This window comes from Eschscholzia californica, unplaced genomic scaffold (genome assembly GCF_041429995.1).
Source record: "Eschscholzia californica isolate CP2 unplaced genomic scaffold, dmEscCali1.0.p SCAF_5, whole genome shotgun sequence".
NCBI classification, from domain to species: Eukaryota; Viridiplantae; Streptophyta; class Magnoliopsida; order Ranunculales; family Papaveraceae; genus Eschscholzia; species Eschscholzia californica.
In genome coordinates, this window is record NW_028238472.1 from 52901641 (window position 1) to 52924828 (window position 23188).

At 36.1% G+C, this 23188-nt stretch overlaps 3 protein-coding genes and 1 long non-coding RNA gene across 4 annotated transcripts; 3 read left to right on the forward strand and 1 right to left on the reverse strand.

Moving 5' to 3' along the window:
• On the forward strand, positions 1 to 4509 carry LOC147540563 (putative beta-1,4-xylosyltransferase IRX9H). The gene is made up of 4 exons (XM_086641527.1): positions 1 to 1913; positions 3315 to 3564; positions 3686 to 3897; positions 4089 to 4509. Exons 1-3 carry the CDS (start codon positions 994 to 996, stop codon positions 3851 to 3853), a joined length of 1338 nt encoding a protein of 445 aa, XP_086497653.1. The 5' UTR covers positions 1 to 993; the 3' UTR covers positions 3854 to 3897; positions 4089 to 4509.
• Positions 4510 to 11427: 6918 nt separating this feature from the next.
• LOC147540564 (basic helix-loop-helix (bHLH) DNA-binding superfamily protein) lies at positions 11428 to 16243 on the forward strand. The gene is made up of 9 exons (XM_086638696.1): positions 11428 to 12141; positions 12416 to 12773; positions 13087 to 13161; positions 13359 to 13424; positions 14194 to 14259; positions 14464 to 14523; positions 15199 to 15243; positions 15543 to 15587; positions 15882 to 16243. The coding sequence occupies exons 1-9, from the start codon at positions 11855 to 11857 to the stop codon at positions 16014 to 16016; spliced, it is 1137 nt and encodes a 378-aa protein (XP_086494822.1). The 5' UTR covers positions 11428 to 11854; the 3' UTR covers positions 16017 to 16243.
• Positions 11480 to 15377, reverse strand: LOC147540565 (uncharacterized). Its single transcript, XR_015224812.1, has 2 exons — positions 15000 to 15377; positions 11480 to 14919 (listed from the first exon to the last, which is right to left on the reverse strand). It is a non-coding gene; the product is annotated as an uncharacterized LOC147540565 (long non-coding RNA).
• A 3476-nt stretch (positions 16244 to 19719) lies between the features above and the next one.
• LOC147540566 (Phosphorylase superfamily protein) lies at positions 19720 to 22363 on the forward strand. The gene is made up of 5 exons (XM_086641262.1): positions 19720 to 20166; positions 20380 to 20447; positions 21177 to 21332; positions 21433 to 21759; positions 21938 to 22363. The coding sequence occupies exons 1-5, from the start codon at positions 19944 to 19946 to the stop codon at positions 22277 to 22279; spliced, it is 1116 nt and encodes a 371-aa protein (XP_086497388.1). The 5' UTR covers positions 19720 to 19943; the 3' UTR covers positions 22280 to 22363.
• Positions 22364 to 23188: the final 825 nt, after the last annotated feature.

The following is a 23188-nucleotide window of genomic DNA, read 5'->3' on the forward strand; positions in this document are numbered from 1 at the left end:
GCCAACTAGAATTTTAGAGCGTTTGTTAGAGTGTCCCATTGGAGATGCTTTGAAACTGAGACTATCTCGACATTTATTATACTTAAGGGGGGCCAATCGGAAAATAACCCCTTTTCTCTTTGGTTGGCGAACTTACTTCTTCGCATTACCTCTTTTGCTCCGTTGTCAAAAGACTCGTGGAGATTCCCAAAATCCCTATAATTTCTGGGATTTTCTCTCTCTCTCTCTAACCCATTACAGTCGGAGAAAAAGAAGAAGAGATTGGTAAGAAGAATTATGACTTTCAAAAGAGATCCAAATCCTTAAGATTTTGTAATCCAAACAGGTATATTGATTATTGATTCTTTTTTCTCCTCTTCATTACTACTACTATATTAGAACTTCAAGGATTGAACTACCCATCTCTCATTTCACGGGTAATGTTCTTACCCTGACTTGTTTCAGCTTCAGATCTTCAGTTTAAAGTCTAGTGATTGATTTTTTTGGGTATTACTAGTTGAGTTGATTTTAATGGTATTTTGGATTATGGGTTTTGGTTGGTTTTGAATTTAATGATGATTATGTATAAGAATTTGAGTAGATCGTTGACATTGATTGAGTGAACAAAAAAGGTGAAATTTTGAATTTGGGTTTGAAGTAATTTTTGATTGTTGATGTTTTGATAAATAGAAAATCAATATAATAGAAGATTTGGGGTTGTGGGTAGGATGAAATTTTGTTTGATTTGTACAATGGAATTGAGTGGAGTAGTTTCTAGGGTTTAGATGGTAAAGATTCAGCTGAAAAATGAAGAATTTTGATCTGAGAAGAAGTGGTTTCTGTTGATTTATATTGGAAGTTAGTCGAAAAGGATAGGAGTATGGGTTTCTCTTTGTTCTAATCAAATGTTGATGTTTTTGACCTAATAGGCTAATTCGGATATCTTTGATAAGTAATTAGAGAACTAGGGTTTTTTTTGTTTGATCGTCTTCTTTTGGTATTGGATATCCTAAAATGGCTTCAATTAGGAGAACTTTGTCTCCAGTTCCTCGACCTGGGTCGATACCCCTGGGAGAGTCTCAGGCTGTTCCATCTCCATTGTCGAAGTCTTCTTATGGTCAGACCCAACCAGTACCGGGAGGGAAATTATCGACATTGTTCGGTTCGATTGATTCTCACCCACTTCTATATAAAGCTAAATCTTTTGTTCTAGATATTTTTTCACAAAGACCTTCTCGGCCTTTAGGCAGGTCAAAAGTGAAGTTACCTTCTTGGAGGAGGTTGTTCTTTCAGTTTCTCATTTGTTTTATGATTGGAACTATTGTGGGTTTCACAACACTTATCTGGATGAAGTTCTCCATGAATATCATGCCCGAGAACAAAAGATTTTCCTTCGAACTCTTTCCTCCGCGTGGAAATACAGAGCGTTATTCTCGTACTAAAATTGGGTACCCATTAATAGAGGATTCTTCATTGAATGTTAATGACAGTTCACAAGGGGAGGCGAAGAAGCGAGTTTTGAGAGATGGAATCTCTAACGAAACCCTAATAGTCCAGGGGCATGCTCAAGTTTCCGAGGTTGTGCATCGAAAGCTATTGATAATAGTCACTCCGACCTATGTTCGCCCATTTCAAGCGTATTATTTGAATCGTCTAGCTCACACATTAAAGCTAGTGGCACATCCCCTCCTTTGGGTAGTTGTGGAAATGTCTTCTCAGTCTACTGAAACAGCAGAAATATTGCGGAAAACTGGGATCATGTATAGACATCTTGTGTGTGATAAGAATGTAACAAACATAAGAGATAGAGGTATTCACCAAAGAAACGTGGCGTTATCTCATATTGAAATTCACCGTCTCGATGGAATTGTTTACTTTGCGGACGATGATAACATGTATTCGGGCGATCTTTTTGAGCAAATGAGGGAAATCAGGTACTTTTTATCAACATGAGATTTCTTGATATATGCAATTATTGTTTTATTTATTTCAACTGAATACGACAAATATCCTCGTTTGTTCGTAATTGGTCTTATTGACATGCCTTTACTTTGTTGACACATTTGTGGTTTGACGGTTGGCATAGTTTCGGTTCTGCTAGTTTGGTGGAGAATCAGGTTAACCAAATGATGTCCTGTTGAAACTGAAACCTGACATGGATTTGTATAAGAAAGCCATGATAGAAATAGAGTTTGATTATGTCATTTTGAAACAGAAATTCGACAGTCATGTGCAGAAAAGGGGATAGCCGAAAAAACAGGAACGACGGAGGCTGGTTTAGATAGGTTACTTTAATGGATAGACTGACCTAGGTTAATTACAGCTGCGCTAGGTTGCTACTGATTCTCCCCTTGCATGTAAATTCGAGAGAGTAGAATAACGCATAAGCAGATTTCAATTGACTCGCCTTTTTGATGCATGCTTACTACTCTAATGGCAAACCATTGGCTGGATTCATCAATAATTACTTACTTCCCATAAAAACCTTCTAGACTTTTCTTCGATACTAGTCTGTACCAATTGAAGACTATTCTGTACTTTAAGATTGTCAATGTGCTATTTCTAGCCAACTTATGCCCAGTACCTGAGGTAACTAGTTATGCTTTTTCTATGGAAAAGCAATCCCCTTTCCTGAAAATATTTCACAGGTGAATTACGGTTGATAGATGAGCTAATTGCAATAGGTATTAGGAACAGAAATGAATTTTAGACAACCTTACTTGCAACTCGTTGGTATTACTACATGATATCATAATTTCTTCTCTTCAATATATATATATATATGTATATATATTTGTATGGCATTGTCGTGGTTGTAATGCTTACTTGGTAGATACCTTAATCAGAAACAATAACTCGTAGCCTTTACTTATTAGTCACTGCTGCAATTTCTATGTCGCGCTTTCTTTTCTCTTGCATGCCCAAGAGGCAATCTTTGAAAAATGTACTAATTTATGATGGTTTTATTCCTATCTTACTGTCTCATTTTCCTAAGATAAGATGGTAATATAACTTCGACATGATATGCATTTACACTCTTTTTCGCCCCCATAAGTTATGTATCTCTTTAAATATTTGGCCAAGCGACTTAGGTTCGACTTGTTAACAATGGCTTAAACTCTCCCTGGAAAGCTCTCACTCTTATGGACCATTTTTTTCTCAGAATAAGCTTCAGTTTCTGAAGTCGTAAATCTTGAAAATCATCTAGGGAAATGATCTACTAGTGCTACGTGTGGCTAGACTGAATATTCTTCTCTATTACTAATCAGTTGAGGTAGCACAAAAGGCTATTGTCGGTTAAAGCAATGACAGTCTGTCTTGTCTTTATATTTCAGGCGTTTCGGGACATGGCCAGTAGCTATCCTGGAAGAGAGCAAGAACAAAGTAATGCTGGAAGGTCCGGTTTGTAATGGAAGCCAAGTTAGTGGATGGCATACAGATGAAAGAACAGGCAGAAATAGGAGATTCCATTCTCGTATCTCGGGATTTGCATTTAATAGTACTATGATCTGGGACCCTAAGAGATGGCACCTCCCCGCTGTCGAGCCTATCAGATTTCTCGACACTCTTAAGGAAGATTTTCAAGTTAGTCTCTGTACTTTCTTCAATAAGATAATCATATATAGACATAATTCATTTAACTAAAACGAATATAAGCATGTTGTTATTTAATTTATTTATCACGTAATTTTGTTGATATTTGTAGGAGAGTGCATTCGTTGAACAACTTGTCGAGGATGAAAGCCAAATGGAAGGTCTAACGGATTGCTCGAGAATCATGGTTTGGCATCTTCATTTAGAAGCTTCAAATCCCTTTTATCCTCATAGATGGTTGACTAATAAGAACCTCGATGTTGTTATACCGATCAAGTAACTCTACTCCAAACTAGGATGCCAAATATGGAAGAAGAAGAAAAGGTAAACACGATTTATTTCATTTACCTTTCTTTGAATGATAAACAAATATGGTTATTCACATGCTTTCTCATTTTATGTTACGGGTATCGAATATTATAAATGGCGAATTCGAGTTACTTTCTCATTTTATTGTACGGGTATCGGATATTATGTTATGTTATTAACATCTTGTTTGATTTTTTCCTATGTAGGAATATATTGATCAACAAATATGGTTCTTCACATGCTTTCTCACCTCTACTCAGACATCTGCTTGCTCCGAAAGCTTCTTCATTTATCATCTGCTAGCTGATTTCCGTGTATTTTTGTGCGGGGTGGAAAAGAATGGTTGCCGACTTGAAATTTCTCTATCAGATTCATTTATTCTTATCGTTCTCTTCCTTTTCGGAGGCTAAAAGTTATTGATGTATAGTCGCTGTTGAGTTGGTTATTGTCATCCTTGGTTGCTTTCTGCAAACCTCTGCTTAGTTTAGAAGAAGAACTTCATCATCCTTCCCTTACAGGAAGAGATGCATTATGTGAAACTTCAGTGCTCTGATTCTAATTAGAATTCGATGATTTTGGAGCATGAATTGAAATTTTATTAATCAACAGAGTTTTTTGTCGCCCCAACCATGAATCCGTTATGATAGTTTTTCCTACTTGTTCGATTCAAACCTTTTTCATTACTGTCTAATGCTCATTCATCTTGTTTTTGTATGAATAAATAGTTGAAACCTTTTTGTCCAAACTTTCATTTTCTTAGAACTCAGAGATGGGATGATGATTAAGAACATATCATTACAGTTTGCAGGTTTCACTTGGGAAATGGTGAATGTTTGGGCTGAGATTAGAAAGACACTTTTGGGTCATTCTTTGTCTCACTTTCTGTGATGTTTTTGCCCTACTTTTGTGCCGTCCTTTTGCCCAATTTCGCGACGTTTTTGCCCCGCTTTACACTCGTCTCCAGCCCAATGGGACCGACTCGCCTCACTTTTGCGACGATACTGTCAGACCCAGTTTTTGCCACGGTATCCCCCTCTTTTGTGCGACATCGCCCCACTTTCTTTTTTTGAAATTGTCAGCGTGCCTCGAACCCTTGACATGGAGGGTGGAAGACTAAACCTACTAAGGGTTGTCAGCGTGCATTGGCCCACTTTTGGCGGCAGTCTTCTGCAACACTTTTTGGGCAGTGGTCGCTCCACTTTCTGTGAGGGTCTTATTCGCATTTTCATGTCAGGTACCCCAGTTTTGTGACGGCCCTCTCATTATTGCGAGAGGCACTAACCAGGTTTCGCAACGGTTTCACCACCAACTTTTTATGATGGTCAGTTGGTCACCACTTCCACGTTGAGAAACTGGTCATTCCTTTTCTTTAGCACTCTTCCCCACATTTTAGGACGCTTCTCCATCTGACTTTTTGCAATGCTTTTTCTTTCCAGAGTTTAGGTGACGTTCTCCATCCCCCCTATTTGGGATGTTGTTCAATCCACTTTTCCCAATGTTTTCGACTCACTTATTGCGACACTTTATTTGCTTTCTGTGGACATTTTATCCTTCTATAAGTTCTTTCTTGATATATCATATACTATTCATATGTAATGCTTAAATATCTAGATCACCTTTTTTTTTTGTTAAGGAAGATCAACTTCTTCAAACATGTATCGTTATTACTACTACAGACACGTTCTGCTGAATCAAATGTTGCCATTTAACGGCACGGAGGTCCCAACTTAGTTACTTAACCTTCCATCTTCTTCACAATAGTACGAAGGCGAGAACTCAAATCTCTACTACCAGACTCTACTCGAATCATTCAGGCAGGTACTCTTGTTTGCACTTGTAACTGGATTTGGGGGCGATAGCTTGGACATTGGTTGCTTTTTACTCCCCATCCCTATGTTGTTGGGCTTGTTATAAAATGTACATATATGACCAAAATACCTTAAGCTCATTATTACTCACATTACTTACTTTTTCTCGAGTAATCTAAGATACAATATTAGCCTACACAAAAAGTTGGGAAAAGACACAAGGGCGAAAATATTAAACACATCATAAGCTCGATTGTGGTAGAGCAAGTTCACTACAAATTCTCAATAGTATTACTAATTTACGAAGCATTTGTCAAAACGTTCTGACGTTCAGTTGGAACACGGATTGTTAATTTCTTGCTTATCTTAAAAGAACCTTCTTTAGGAGTTAATCATTAACCTTAGTTAAGGTTTAATGATTAATGGGTATTAGGATAAGGCAAGACTTCAACTAAAGAGGACAAATATGGTAGGGTTTTACCATTTGAGAGTTTCTTTGAGTAATGATTTACACTTTCTTGGATGGTTAAAGTTGTAAACATATATGGAGACACTCTACCCTCTTTTTCTCTCTCTCTCTCTTTAGGTTTGGTACGTACAAATAGAGAAAGGGAAAACCAATCTTTTCAACGTATGTCCAAGGTAGGTTGGGTAGGGTTGGTGCACCAAGCCCGCTTAGGTGATTTTAATTAGCCTTTCATTTCTTTAAAAAGCCTATAGTTTTCATTTGAAATTCCCACCCTAAACTTCGCCACGATGTGCACAGAAATATAAAATTTATTAGTATGACAATTATATAACAAGATTCTTCCTGCAATCCTTTTTTTTACTAATTGTATCTATTTTTTCAGTAAAATTTAATATGTATTTCGTAAATATTGATTGAACACGTAGAATATCTAATATAGCTGATGCAAGTTTATTATATAAATAGAAACTACTTTTCTTGCTTTAGTGGAAACTTAACGACCTAAAGACTCGACCCTACACATGGTAAACTAAGTCAACTCTGTCAAGATAATCTAATTTGACTTCATTTGAAATCATTATGTTCTTAAAACCTTTTTAAGAAGACTTTGAGTTGTTAATTGTAATTACAATGACTAACACATGTAAATGGCCAAGACTCACAATCATGTGTTAGGAAATGGATTACAAAAGATATTTTATCTTATTTATTTTATTTTATTTTAAATTTTATCAGTTTTTAAACAAACTCAACTCTATCTTCTTCTTTCTCTTGTATTTTCGTTCACTTATTAATGAAATATTTCACATATGTGTCGTCTATTTTTCGTAATCTAGTAAGTGTTCTAATTTAATGAATTTAATCTTAAGCATCATAACTTGATTCCAAGTTTACCTGTCGTTGATTCTTATAGATATGATGATGAAGTGAATTACTCTTCAAGTAAAGAGCCTCCGATTATAAGATGGAGCTCAAACACCATCGTTTTAACATAATATCACCAAGAGTTTGTAAACGCGTCATGATGATGTAAGCATGAGGGTATAATTCAAATATTAATTTAACCTAGGGATTAGAATGGAAAAATGAAATTAAGAAGAGGACAAAGGAAAAGAAAGAAAAGGGGTAATAATTTTTATGGTGGGACAAAGGTGTTGATTTTTGTAAGTTTAAAACAAAAAAACAACACAGAGGGAGTTGTTAGGTGTCGGTATTCCATGACAAGAATGCTTTCTCAAAAGCTAAAGCTCCCATTATAATCAAACACAAAGGTTGCGCGTGGTAGGTCCCACCACCACCACCACCACCACCACCGCCTCCTGGCCACTCTACCACCACCACCTCCTGGCAGCTCTACCACCACCACCACCTCCACGGCACCACGTCCTTTGTTGCAGCAAAATGCTTAATAGTATATTATACGTCTTTTGATCTACCTTTACATAATTTTTTTCTTTTATGAAAATTTACTATGATAGTCATTACATGATATTAATACATTATGAAGGAATAATATAAATGTATGTAATGATTCATGAACTGAATAAGCACTATAATCTTCTGGTTAAATCCCTTGAAGGCCACCTAAAGACCCTAAAGTCCATCTTATATCTTAAAAGAGCGTAATGAAAGTTCAACTAAATAGCTTTATTTAAACTCCAAGTTCAGTAAATTTTGGATTTGCATTTCTATAAGATCGAACCTAGCTAAGACTTCTGTGTTGCAGAGCTGATGTCAAACCACTACATTTTTTGTAAGGCCGCGACTTTGGGGCATAAACAAAAATCTCCGGGGAATAAAGTCTTAGAGGCATATTCACTCTTTAGTCCTAACATTCACTTGATTATATTTTGATCTCTAATCTTCATCTTCTCGTCACTTTCACCACAACCATCATTTTCCAACGTCACCATTCCCACCATCGAAGACTAACTAGTAAATGACTATGGAAGGTTCCATTACCAAATCAAAAAGAAGACTTGAGATACACTAATAGGGTTTCCGATTTCATTAACTAAAGATGTTTGAAGATACCTCATTATCCATGGGAGAAATTCCTTAACACTGAGGGAGAATTGGAACCCACCTTGATTTGAGTATGAGTTCCACAAATATCCAATAAAATCCCTAATCATTTTTCTAGCTGCCATGGAGGGGGGGGGGGGGGGGGGGGGGGGGGGGGGGGGTTGTGAATCTTTTTCACGGGAGCCGAAAATTATGATGAACCAACTAAGAATCTTATCAATTACTTGGTCACCACCAACTCTGCTGTCTCATCAACTTATTTCCTATACTCATTAATTTCTTCTCCTCTCCCAGGCACCTAATCCTCTCTCTCTCTCTGTTTGTAGCTTTCCCTCTCTTACTGTCTACTCTCACGGTCTAGGGTTTAGGGCAGTCAGAGAAAATCTAAAACGAAAGACCTAGAGAAAGTAAAATCAGTGAGAGAAAGAGAGAGTGTGTGTAAAGTGGTCAGAAATGAGACTGCAAAGTGGTCCGAAATGTGGTGGTGGTTTGGCGGTGGAGGATTAGTGTGGATGAAGATGAAGATTAGGAGGCTAAACACGATCAAGTGAATTTTTGGACTAAAAGATAAATATGTTCTCTAAATCAATATTAATTGACTAAGTCTTTATTCCCTAGAGAGTTTTCTTTATGCCCCAAAGAACTCACCAAATATTGTAAAATATATTCTTTCAGTGCCAGTCACAACTTCACAATTAATGTGGGAATTAAAAGAGGCACTTTGGAATATTAAACCCGTTGTATAGATTTAGTTGTAATATGGTCCCGACAGAGGTCAAGTTTTACTTAAACTAATTTGATAAAAGATTCATATATTGGGCTATTCGACCTACAAATTTGTGGCAGAAAAAAAATGTTTAGCTATGTGGTTAAGCTTCAATTTAAATAATCAACAACATATAGAGACCATTATAATAAACCGAAATATTACACAAAATAGAAATATACACCACCAACATTTCAAGTACTAATTATGTAATCGTACGCCAACTATATTTCAGATCAATAAAAACAAGAAGTTGGGACCAAATTCATGTAGTTGGGTCTACGTCTTGATTCTACTTTCGTATCGAGTTTAAAATGAAAAAACAAACCGTCCAAAGTACTAAAAGATTGACTATTGATATATTGATAGTCATGGATTATTTAAGAAAGTTCTCGTGGGGGACGTTAGCCCTAGATATCGTCGGGACCATTTCACCTTCTTCATATAGTTGTTTAACGGGGACTATTTAGTTTTTAGTGTTTTGTTTCTTTGTTTTCTGTTACTAGAATATTTTAAATTGGTTTGTCAATTCAAGAAAAATATTGTGTACACATTTTAAGAAGAGTTTATTCTATTCTCTTAATGGTATAACTTGATCATTCTGTGAAGTTCAAATTGAGTCTTAAATTCTATAAGAAGTGGACGAGAATATGAATAATCGAATCAATCAATCAATTCATAGGAAATATATTTGATTGAAACAAATCAAAAAGAAAAGAAAACTAAATTAGACCAATTTCTTTTACATGTTATGTAACTATATTTGTGGGGTTATTTGATAGTCTTATATCATTTGGATGAGTCATGAGCACAAGTCCAAAGTGTAACCCTAAGTGCAATTCAAATTTAGCATATGTCGAGTTCTTTAATTAGGTGGATCAACAATGAATTTTTCAAGGATAAAACTCCATACATGTTGAACTAATACTTGAGTGGCAGATACAAATTCACTATCAATAACTAGGGGAGTTAACATCTTGGTCTATTTTGCTTATCATATTACTTAGAGCTACAACCTCATGAAAATTAGGGTTCTAGGTTCCTAACACTTTTAGTTCTTTTTCTACCATATAAGGATCCATAGCCAGGACTTCATTCTTTTGTAATTTAAACAGTATTTTCATCTCACACGACATAACGGCGTAGAGCTATTAAAAATCAAAGAGACATTTTCTTGAAAAAAATATGGCCTCAAGGGTCCTTATAGGACCTCTAAGACCCAAGATGTCTTAATGATGATGATTATAGTACCCATTAAGAGTGATTGAAAAGTTATAAAAATGACTTGGTAGTCAATAGATGGAAAAAAGAGAAGTTAAAAAGGGACATCTCAACATTTTGAGAAATTTAGGGGTACACAATGAAAACTAGTCAGGAAAGAGGGGTCGTATGAGAAATAACCAAAATAAAAGTAATAAATCTGAAAAATAGGGAATTGGCGTGCGCAGGATAAAGACAAGAGCCTCCGACAAAGATTTCTACAGTACGGATAATAACCCTAACTCCTATAAATATGATTTTTTTTTCTTCTTATTAATTAGCCCCAAAAGTTTAAAGTTTTTAAATTCTAGTACTATTAGTTTTTATATTTATATTTTTAACTTAACTAACCGATTAATCACAATGTAATGTTTATTTGCCGATTCATTGTGTAATTATTGGAATTCCTCTAGAAAATTATTGTTTACTTTGAATTCTCTATAAGCAAATGAATTTAAAATGAATTAACATATAAAATTATGATACGAAAAGAACAAACTCATTATCGAAAACTGAAGAGATGTCACAAAAACTTTATGCATTTGCTAGGTCGATTTGCCCATGGGCTACTACGATAATGCATCAAATACTTGTTGTGATAAGATACGTTCAATTGGTCATGTGTACAAATTTTATCTGATTGAAAAGAATGTGAGGTGATCAGGATTTGATTTCTATTTTACGTGATAGTCTCATATCATGTTGGGGGTACAACGGAGAGTGGACCATAACGACGTTTATGACGAGATCTTTGGGGAGGGTTCGCGAGTTGTTTGATTCATACATAGAACTTTACACAATCAGAGTTGTGTCTACGACAGAAAATATTGTGCATAAAGAGAAGTATTATTTTTCTGTGAAAATTAAAACAACTTTGACAACATTCATAACGCGCTGCCTACATCTAAGTACTTGATAACGAGTAGAAGCAGAACTAAACCGTTTGGACATCTAATTGTTTAAATAAAATTCAAATTTTAGAATATATGGTTGGTGAGAGGGATGTATTAGAAGTCATGAATTCATGAGGTACCCTTATAATACAATAATCCAAAACTCAAATCCTTTAAAATAATTATAAGATATCATTTTCAGTATATATTAGTATAAAGCTACTCAGATTCTGTTTAATTAATTGCATTATTGAACTTAAATGAAGGAAAAAAAGTACTCTAGATCTCTATATAAACCATATATAATTGACTCTAACCCTAATTAAGCATGACCCTAACTCAAATTGAGGGGTACTAATTAAACACATAAAGTAACTTTGTTTTTGCCTGAAAAATACTGCCATCACCTTTCTTGTTCCACTTTGTGATAAAGCAAAGGCAATGAGAAAGCAAAGAGAAAATTAAAAGTGAGTAAAACATAAAAAAAGTAAGGAAAAAAGAAAGAAGAAAAGAGAGAGAGAGAGAGAGAGAAAGACATTAAAAAAGAAGAAGAGAAAGGATGAGTAAAAAAAGAGAGAACAAAAGCAAAGCTTATCATTCCATGTATCAAATTCTTTAGGAAGAAGAAGAGAAGGAGTAGGCATCTTCAAATTCTTGAAGCTTCTTCATGAACAATAAGGAAACCCTAAGTGAGGTGTAAGAAAGATTAAGTGAGGTGGGTATCTTGAGAAAGAGAAGTTGATTAGGAGGAATGAATCGTGGGATATTGGAGAGTTTACCAGTGCAACAACTTATGACAGGAAACCCTAACTGGTGGAGCAATAATATTAGTACTATGCACCCACCAACTCACCACCACCAACAACAACAATCTCCTTTCTTGCTTTCTTCTTCTTCTACTACTACCCATCCTTCTCTCTTCCCTCCTCATCAGTTATATCCACAACTTCCTTCTTCTTCATCTCTTCCTATAAATTCTTGGAGTCTTGATACTACCCAAGAGCAACAACTTCCTGAGTCATGGAGCCAACTACTACTGTAAGTCTCTCTCTCTCTCTTTCTTCTTCGCCTTCTCTGGGTTATCTTGATGACTAATGCTATAGAACAAGAAAAACTAGGCAGATTCTGGGCAAAAATCATAGGTGACTTGCCTTGATTCGTAGCTGAGTGGATCAGAATCATCGGAAACACGAATCACAACAAGCCACATAAGATTCCTGCTCAGGGTCACTGCATAGTTTTTCTTGTTTTCTAGCATTTTTATAGCTTGATTATATCAGTATTTGGGTTGGTAGTAATTTTGTTGTTGCAGTGGGGGATCGGTTGGAGAAGAAGATGAAAGATCAGCTCAACTAAATCATTATCATCAACAAGTGAAGAAGTTAGAGAAATGGGAACAAGATCAAATTCTGTTTCCATCACCAAGCAATAATGTTTCAGCTGTTGATGTTAAACAAGAGGTATCTGAAGGTGCTTATATATATAGTAGTACTCTTGGTAGTAATGAAGAATTTCAACCAGCAAACCCTAATTGGTCTAATCATCATCACCAAGTCATGCCAGTTTCTTCTCCTAAGTCTTGTGTTACTAGTTTCAGCAGTAATAATATGTTGGATTTCTCAAACAAAAAGGCTGATGGGAGGCATCATCAACTAGATCTTTCATCTGAGGTGGGTCTAGCCGTCTAGAGAGAGATCGAACAATAGTGATAGGGAACAAGAAAAACTAAGCAGACTTCGTGCAGAATTCTTATGGGGTTTGCCGTGATTCGTTGTTTAGTGATCAGAATCATAAGAAACACGAATCACAACAAACCATATAAGATTTCTGTCAAGAGTCTGTCTAGTTTTTTTGTTCCCTAGCATTTTTCGAGATCGAAAAGAAAAGAGAGGATGAGGTGGTAATTGAATTGCTTTAGCTATATATGGATCTCAACATGAAACTAACATCCTTATGGTTCTTCCTTTTCTTGTGAGTTCACAGTGTAATAGCACAGCAACAGGTGGGGCATTTAAGAAAGCTAGGGTTCAACAATCTTCCACACAATCTACTTTCAAGGTACTTTCAACTATTTTTAGTGATCATGCATGAGTTATAAGTCTCTTTTCTCTTTCTTCTTTGATCTTGTTTTTATATCTCATTCTTATTTGCCTTCTTACATAGTATTTGCACCAAATGGAGTGAACAAAAAAAACCCTAAGTTGTCCTCTAAGTAGATATAGTTCTAAAAATTGATTACATGATTTTCCAAGCAGGTGAGGAAGGAGAAATTAGGGGACAGAATAACAACTCTTCATCAACTAGTTTCCCCCTTTGGAAAGGTAAATATTTTTAAGTTCATTTTTTTCTACTTTAGCAAGACTTTTAAGTAAGCAAAGGGCAATAGGAAGTATTTTATGAGGGTAGAGACTAATTCTTTTTTTTTTGAGTTCTTGAATTTTTTTTTCTTTTGTAATTGCAACCTTAGCAATTCATAAACACAATTATACCTTCTTCTGAAAAAATAATTGTCTATTTGCTATTCTCGTATATGCCTTTTCACTTTTGCATTTTTTTCGCTAAATACGTATTTTGTATTTACCAGCGTAGAACCATGTCTATGGTTATCTGGATTTATCATTTGTTTTGTGGCGTCTAAGTCTTAACCTTTATCTGTATTATCCCCGCTTTAGATACTCAGGTCCAAATTTAATCGGTACATAGTTTTGTTTGTGACGAAGACTCTATGATTTCACTCAAAAAATCTCAAACACTTATTAAGTTTGAGCTTACACTTATAACCCAGACTCAAGATTTGAACAATGTGAGACTATTAATGGTCTACATCTGAAACCATATTAAAATTGTGTACTTTCAATTTAAAATAAATTGACAATGCACTTTTGTAGTTAGTCATGAGACTTTTCTAGTTAATTGGGTTATGTGCACCTTACTTTTCTTTGAAACATGAAGTGAAAGATTTCTTTATTATCTCATTTGTTTAATATTAATTTTAGTTTTAGTTCATTGGTTTCTTGAGAGGTCTTAAAAGAGTATGGAAAGAGAAAAGGGATTATGGGTTTATGGTGGTGGTGGTGTTTCTTTTTGCAGACTGACACAGCCTCTGTCTTGTTAGAAGTAATTGGGTACATTAGATTCCTGCAGAGCCAAATTGAGGTAACAACTCCTTCTCTTCTCACTTTTCAATTTTGCAAACAACCATGATTCTCTTTTAAGTAAGAGCAAGCATGCACTTAAAGTTTCATCTCTCTCTAGTCTTTTACTTCTTTCTTAGTTCTTGAAGTTTGTATCTATCTCAAAAATATAAATTTCCTTTTCTCTCTCTCTCTCTTTAACTATATACCAACCTCTTGACTGCAGGCCCTAAGCTCCCCATACATGGGTAGCAGTAGACCAGGAAACATAAGGCAACAACAGTGTGTAAGTGAATTATAAACCCCCACTTTTTATACCCTGCTAAATGGCCCGACCTTTGAGGCCGACCACGGCCCAAAATGTGAAGTGGTCGGCCCCGATTAGTCTGGTTGTTTCTCACTCCTCACACCCAAATCAATCAGGGCCAGTCACCTTTCGGGACGTGGTCGGTCTCGAAAGTCGGGCTATTTAGCGTTTTTTCACTTTTTATTTCCACCTTCACTTCCCTTTTTGTTTGAGATGAGGGTGGAGTTTAGTCCCACATTGGTTGTGGAATGAGATGTTACTCTATTCCGTTTGAGCTCAAATGTAGATTGTGTTGATCTTTAAAATATTTCGTATTTGGGTTGTATAAAAAACCAATAATGCTACTTGGCTCCATAAAAAGTGGACTCAACGACCCTACAAAGCTAAATTTGCACATGACGTCAGCCATACATCATCATGACATCAACAATTTGGCCTTGTCTGGCCATTCAAACCATTTTTTGTTGGCCGAATAGCATTATCCTACAAAAATTTGAGGTGCGGCATGAGAGTCGCACTATTTTAATTTTAGCAATTTAGTTCAGAATCTAAAAGACCACTAAGTTTGGGGGTTTTCCTGTGATAGTTGATTTATTTAGTGGTGACTACTCCATTGCTAATTATACTTGATATTTCATCACTTCATTGTCATAGGTTCAAGGAGATCAAAATTCAATATTTCCTGAAGACCCAGGACAGGTATACTTTATTGGATCCAAAACCCTACTCCTATAAAGAGAGAAAGTATAGATGCTTGTAATTTCTAAAGCTTTACTACTAATTTAATATCTTCTTTACCTGCACCAAGAAAAAGAAAAAGTAAAAAAAAAAAAGAGGAGAAAATTCTCAGCTTTATGGACTTTAGGTTAAAATAAGATAAAACTACTAAAAAGTATGGAGTGTGATTAATACTTAAAAATAATTTTGAAATCATTAAGATATTTAATCTTCTTAATCATAATGTTAATTATTCTTTCATTATTGTTATTTTTATATAGCTCTTAAATGACACAAGCATCAAAAGAAGAGGAATTCGTGATGAGGTATATATTCCTGGTTAATTTCAATACTATTTGAACCATACCTAAAATACAGGAGCAATCCTAAACCATCTACAATTTGGGGCCGACCAGGGCCGAAAGGTGATGTGGTCGGCCCCAATTGGCCAGGTTGTTTTTCTCTCTTCATGGCCTAATCAACGGGGCCGGCGGCATCACCTTTTAGCCCGTGGTCGGTTCCAAACATCTGGTTGTTTAACGTTTTTGTATATACATATGTGCGTGTGTTTGTCTTTTTGTGTGTGCCCATTTGATTTTAGTATTAATGACAATGTTTAGGGTGGGGCAAATGAAGCGAAGACGGACTTGAGGAGTAGAGGATTGTGTCTTGTGCCGGTTTCGTGTACACTTCAAGTAGGAAGCGAGAACGGGGCGGATTACTGGGCTCCAACCCTCGGTGGAGGGTTTCGGTAGAAAGCTGATCAAGATTACGTGTAAACAATGTAACGAATGAATAGGTTCATGCGAATGATTGATATAACATCATGAGCAGTCACTCTGCTAAGAAATCTAAGGCTGATTGCTCATGATGCTATACATTCTAGGGTTTGAGACCTCATGATCAGTCTCTTGTACTAGTATTACTACTATCACTTGTAAAACCTAAGTTAAGATTTAGTTTTGTTGAGTTTCTTCCTAAATGATCCATCTCCTAGTACTATTGCTTGGTTGTATATGAAATTTTATGTTGTTGTTAGAATTAAACTTACCTAATATAACCTGGTTTAGTCTCTATCAGACAAGGAGGTAAGAGACGTAGAGAAGTTTATATCTTAGTGTAACTCTATATTTCTCTCTTTAAAGAAAATTAAACTAAGTAATTAGAGGAGAATGAATGACGAAGGGCAAAATGGAAACTGAAAATGGTTACGTAAAGTTGACCAATAAAACGATTAGCTTGGGGGGCCAAAGTAGGAGTTAGTAAAAATTTAAGGGCTACAATAAGAGTTGGTTAAAATATGGGAGGCAATAAGTAGTATATACTTGTCAATACTGCAATCTCATAAATTCAATCCCCAACTAGAGGAGGTTCACAATTATAGAGCAAAAGGTCAATGGGCTTGTATGTAGTTACCATGCACATATCTTCATTGGGATAAAATTGAGAGCCAACAACATTGGTGTATTAGATAAGGATAATTATAATTGACCCCCAATTTCTTGCCAACTGAAAATTTAGCTCTCATATTTGTCTAACATTGTAGAAGGACCCCTACTATTATCTTTCTATTTATTAATTTTAACTTAAATAGTATTTCTTTTTAATCCTTTCTTTCATGGGGAATTTGGCCAAAACTCCCTAAGAAATTATGATTTTGGTTAAAAAGGATTCATCAAAGTTTTTTAGGCTTCACCTCCCTGATGGCAATTATGTAATTTTCAATTTCAGTAAAAAGACCAACCTAACCCTAGTCTAAGAAAATACCTTGCAAACACTTTACACTGCCTTGCAAAGCCTTGCAAACACCTTGCAGAGCTTTGCAAATTTTGCAAGGCTTTGCAAACACCTTGCAGAGCCTTGCAAACACCTTGCATGGTTTTTGCAAACACCTTGGATAGCCTTGCAAACAAATTGCAGAGCCTTGCGAACACCTTGCAGAGCCTTGCAAAAACTTTGCAAGAGCCTTGCGAACACCTTGCATGACTTTTGCAAATACCTTGCACAACCTTGCGAACACCTTGCAAAGCCTTGCAAAGCTTTGCAAATACCTTGCAGAGCCTTGCAAAGCCTTGCAAACACCTTGCAAAGCCTTGCAAACACCTTGCAGAGCCTTGCAAACACCTTGCAATGCCATGCAAATGGTTTGCAAATTAGTTTTGAATTGATTTAACATGGAATTTGTTACAAATTATTATATTTTGTCTAATAGAATGTTGTATCGAAAAACTAGCTAAAACCCCTACAAATTCATAATAGTCATTTTATAAGCTCTAGCACCATCATTTTACTTTTTTTCGAAAAACTTCCAAAGCTTTCATGAAATTCTCAATTTGAACATAAATACCAATCATGATTGTCCAAGAAAAAAATATTTCTCACAAGCATTTCATCTAACAACTTTATAGCTATTTCAACCAACCTACGTCTTGTATAACCAACTAACGTTGCATTCCAAGCAACAACATCTCTTTCAAGCATTTTATCAAACACATTGCTTGCATCAACTATACTTTCACAACTTCCATATAAATCCAACAAATAAGTTTGAACATAAACATCAAAACTAACAAATTGTTATCCATCATTCATAACTCAATGAAAATAAAGCAATGAAGAAGTTGGATTATACCTTGAAACACTATCAAATTCTCCTTCCATTGAAAGTATATAAAACTTTCTCTCTCTAGATTTTAGAACTAAAAACTAAATCAAACCCCTTAAAAGCCTCTTCAAACAACAAGCAAATAGATTAAATCACCAAAACCTAAAAACATTAACCTATCTTATAGCCAAAATCGATTCAAACCCCAGAAATTTTAATCGGTGTCGACAATCCAACTCGGTTCGTTCATGAGAAAAACTCAAGTTCTTGATTTATTAGTTAGATTATTACTAGGTATTTCTAATTGAATGAAGGGTATTTTTGACTCTTAAAAAGTTGGTGCCTTTAAAAATGTCCTTCAAGCCTATTTTTATAACTTACTTGGGGCCTAGCTAGTTAAAAAGATGGGTTGTCTTTTTAACAAAAAAATACAAGAAATTGGGCCTCCTGCCCAATTTCCTATTCTTTCATAAGTATTTCTCTCTTGTGTTTCTCCCTCTATCTTCCTTGATGAAAACTAGTCGACGGTAGAAGAACGGTCAGTCGAAACGTTAATATGGACTCTGTTGAATTCACGATTGATAACAAATTAGGGAGATACATTACAGAATAACGGACAAAAAGAATTTCAATGGTTCAGTCGGAGCACCATGAACTTTTCATTTTCAAGAAAAACATGAAACCTATATATATTGTTATCCACTATTATGTGGTCCATCAATTACAACTTAACGAGCTTGATGAATGAATGCTCACTTGTAGTTATGAGTATTACTCTCCCATGTTTATCTCTAATAGTTAGAATTCATTTAAAGGTTGAGATTATTAGAAAGAACATCTTTTCAAAGATTCCATCTATCTTTGGGAAGACTTAAAAAGGTATCAATTCCATTTACATATGGATCCCTTAAACTTTAGCCTTTGATACGTGCCTATAGCTGCAATGTGGGGCGCGTATAGATCAACCACAATTATCTTAAAACGAATCTCACGTGACGCATTTGATAGAATTGTCTGTGCCTGGCAGGCACGGGTTATACCCTCGTAGAAATATGTCACATCTTCTTCCTCCTTTCCTCTACTACCACCACCATTCTCTCACTATTGTGACAAAATTTTATCCCCCCAATCCCACCACCATTTCTCTGCTTGACATTAGAACTGTTGGTGATCTGCGAGTGGTGGTAGGAGGAGAGAAGGTGGAAGAAGAATAGGGGAAAAGCTTTGATGGGTGGCCTGCAGATCAAGTCACCAATATAAGTGGTGGAAAAACGAACAGATTTTCCCACCCAAAACTATTTGTGCTCTTAATTTTTTTTCCTATCCCTAAGGGCATTGTGAGGGGTCGAATTCGCGGGTCAAGAAGTCAATAGGATCGGGTCGTTGACCGAAAATCGAACCTTCACCTGTTTAATATATTTGCAGGCACCGACGACGTCTTTGGGCTTAACTTGTGAAGAACACACGTGAACGTAAGGTCTCTGGAACACCGGGATGGTGCCGGCCTAAAGGGGCTCCGACGGTCAAGTCAGTAAGCTTGCAAGAGAAACAATATATACGTGAGTGAATTCCTTTGAATGTTACCGTTAAGGAGAATGGTCGGAGTTTATGCACGGCTCGCAGAGTGGATGAAGCTCGATCTCTACGAATAAACTGACTTGTAAGAAACTAAATCTCGAAACATTAAAAAAGAGATTATTACACATAAACTAAATGTTTTGATATTGTTGTCATACAAGATATACAATAATCTTGCAAACTCATATTATGTAGATTTTGAATATCTTAGAGATCTTGGTCCCAAATCTCAAAACAGAAACACTTAATATTTTCCTTTTCTCATTTTCTAAAATGGCCACCTTTAATTTACATAAATCTTCTAGTTGAAGACTACCTTTATTTCCCTTTTAAATATACCTAGCTTGAATACATTGAAATTGGTCAATATTTTGCCAAGTGACACAATTTCATTGGAATTATCACATAACTCTCTGACTCTCTCTGGGTATAAAATTGAAGTGAGAGAGTTACAAATAGAGAAATCTCAAGGAGAGACTGATTGATCCTCAAAAAAAAAATGAAGTTTATTTTGGGTTTTTTGGTGGCTTTGTTATTGGGTTTAACAAGTGATAGGGTTTATGGTGAAGAGTTGAGGACAACAATGAGTAAGATTGAGATGATCAATGGCAAGGGTATTTCATATTTGGGTCTTGTAGTTCCTAACCATTTTGAAATGAATCCTCTTCTTCAATCCCCAAGCTTTGTTCTTGATGAAAATCTCCCCCACTTAGACATTTCGGGTATTCAATCTTTCTTAACTTTTCTCTGTTTTTTATTACTAATTGCTAATAAAATTCCAGGTCAATAGTCATTAGCCCTAGTCAAACTAATAAGTCGTCTGTTTATAGCACAAAGTTCCAGTGCTTTTAGGCTTTGGCTACTCCCATATATATATATGTAAATAATGTGTGGGTTCACTGTTCACATCTTTCTTTTTATTTTATTTCTCCAAGGAAGAAGATTTCGTTTGGGGAAGGTGGGAAATGAAAGTGTGATTCTAGTCATGACAGGATTGAGCATGGTATGCTATTTCTTAAAATCCTTCTTTTTATTTTCCCTGTACAAAAAACTATTCCCCTGAACCACTTATGAGACAGACGCCTAGGCTATAGTCCTCTGATGTGAGAGAATTATATGTACAGATGGACTGCTAATGTGTACAGAAAAGTAGACAACATTTTTCACAGTGATAGTCCCACATTAGCAACCCATCTGTACATATGAGTTGTTATGTTGTCCTACATTGTGATAGTCCCACATTAGCAGCCCATCTGTACATAACCCTGTATACAGGCTTGGGCCTGAGGTGCTAAAGCGGGGAGAATATCCGTAACTGCTAAGGCTTGGGATGTCACAAATGGTATTAGAGCAACTGAGCTGGCTATTTATAGCATTAACAAGTGGTATCAGAGCCGATGACGGCTCTGAGCTAAGGGTGGGGGTTGTGATAGTCATACACTGCTAGCGAGAGTATCTGGAACCTGGGTTATAGGTGAATGCTCAAGCTTAGTAAGGGCGAGGCCTTTTAGGTGGGCTCATGGAGCCTTCGCTAAGACAAAACTCTGTACCTGTGGGTTTTGGCTTGCGGTGCCAAAAGCGGGAACAATGTCGTTAATTGTTAAGACTTGGAGCGTCACATACATCTTGTCAGATGATCAGTAATAGTTTGGCTTTATGAGGGGTTTTGTCTACTTTCTTCGTGACAATAGTGTTGCTAATCTTCTTTTCTTCATATTCGTGATTTCCATAGTTAAATGCTGGTGTAGCGACAGAGTTATTGTTAACCTTTTTTAAGGTGAAAGCAGTTCTACATTTTGGAATTGCAGGAAATGCAGACCCAGAACTCCAAATCGGAGATGTTGTAATTCCACAGTATTGGGCTCATACAGGACTTTGGAATTGGCAGGTAGTGCCTTACTTGTTCCAGTTTCTAACACTGTTCGACCTAACAGCTGATTTCGAAAACTATATTTGTTTTTCTTCGTTAACATGTAAAATTTGTGCAGAGATATGGAGATGGGCCTGAAAATGAACTAGCTTTAGAGTCCAATGGTGACTACACAAGGGAATTTGGTCACTTTAAGTTTGGAAATTACAATGATGCAAAATTCAAACACTCATCTTCGTCGAATAATCTTTTGAACAATGGGTGGTATACACAAGAGGACATCTTATGGACGAGCGACCCAGAACCTGAAGGGGAAAATCTTCTTGGCAATGTATGGTACCAGCCTGAGGAAATCTTTCCGATCGACGGTACGCCTGAAGTTCGACAACATGCCTTTTGGGTTCCAGTTGATAACCATCTCTACTCACTTGCCCAACAGCTTGAGGTAGTTTATCCTTTCTTGTTTTCGAGTCTTTTATACTACTTGGTACCCCAAATATAAAACACGGTTCAAGGAGTGTTTTCAATCGTAAAGCCCACTGGAGATACCCAGAGTTCAAATCTTAAGAAAAACTGTCTTATGCTTGTTTGTAAGGAATGATATAACTTTTTATGCTTTTCAGGGTATGAAGCTAGAAAAGTACTGCATCAACTCAACTTGTTTGCCGAGACCATCGAAGGTGTTTAGAGTAGAAAGGGGAAGTAGTGCGAATGTGTTTATCGACAATGAAGCTTATGGACAGTGGTTACATTCGAAATTCAACATTACAGCGATTGACATGGAGTCTGCAGCAGTGGGTCTCATATGTCTGCAACATAGGACTCCATTTATTGCATTTAGGGCTCTTTCGGATTTAGCAGGAGGAAAAAGCTCTTTTGAGTCCAATGAAGCTTCTAAATTTGCTTCTCTTGCATCTCAAAATGCAGTTAGTGTTGTCCTTCAATTCATAAAATTGTTGTCCTAAATGTAAAATCAAATATGCAAGTGTTAGGATGATCTCATCAGTTCATATAATACTTTTGCTCCAAAATAAACATATTTCTCCCGATGACCTTGATTTTTTTTAATCGTCAGCATACTTTAAGGGGTATGCTGACGAAAGGTTGTTGACCATTCCAACGAAAGGTTGTTGACCAACGACCTTGATTTTCATCTTCAATCTATGCAATCTCTTTGGCTGAGCCAAGAGTATTAAACTCTCAAGAAGTGACAATAAATTTAACAGAAGCATCATAAAAATATGAAGGTTCTAAACTCTGTTGAAGCTTCTGTTGAACATGTAAAGGGAAGTTTTATAAACGCTCCCGCATTATTACTATAGGCGTCTCCCTAGAGCAAAACTTTGTACGTGGTTCATTTGTAAACGAATTGCATTGATTAGATATTAAATCCTCATTTGGAAGAAAGATTGTGTTTAATAGGTTTTGAATTTTGAATAAAATTTTGGCGAACTTAAAATGACTTTCCGATCAAGTTCCATCACTTCAGCAAGAAATTGTGATTTTGAAGGCCAACTTTCATTCGTTAGATATTTAAAACTGCATTTTGAAAAAAAGTTCGTGTACTGTAGGATTTGAATCGCAACCCAGACCATAGATTTTCCAGGGACTTTTAACTCCTATGGCCGAATTCCATCGCTAAGACATTTAAAACTGCATTTTAAAGAAAATTTGTATGCTATGGCTTTGAATTTTGTACGAAATTTCCCCAATTTCAGAAGCGCCCAAAATTCGGAATGTTCATGTGAATTGACATTCCGATCAAGATCTGTAACTTCGCTGTCCGATCAAGATGTGTAAGTTCGCGTTGAGAAACTTCAACTTTTAAGACCAAATTCCGTTACTTAGACATTCGTAACGCATTGTCGGGATTC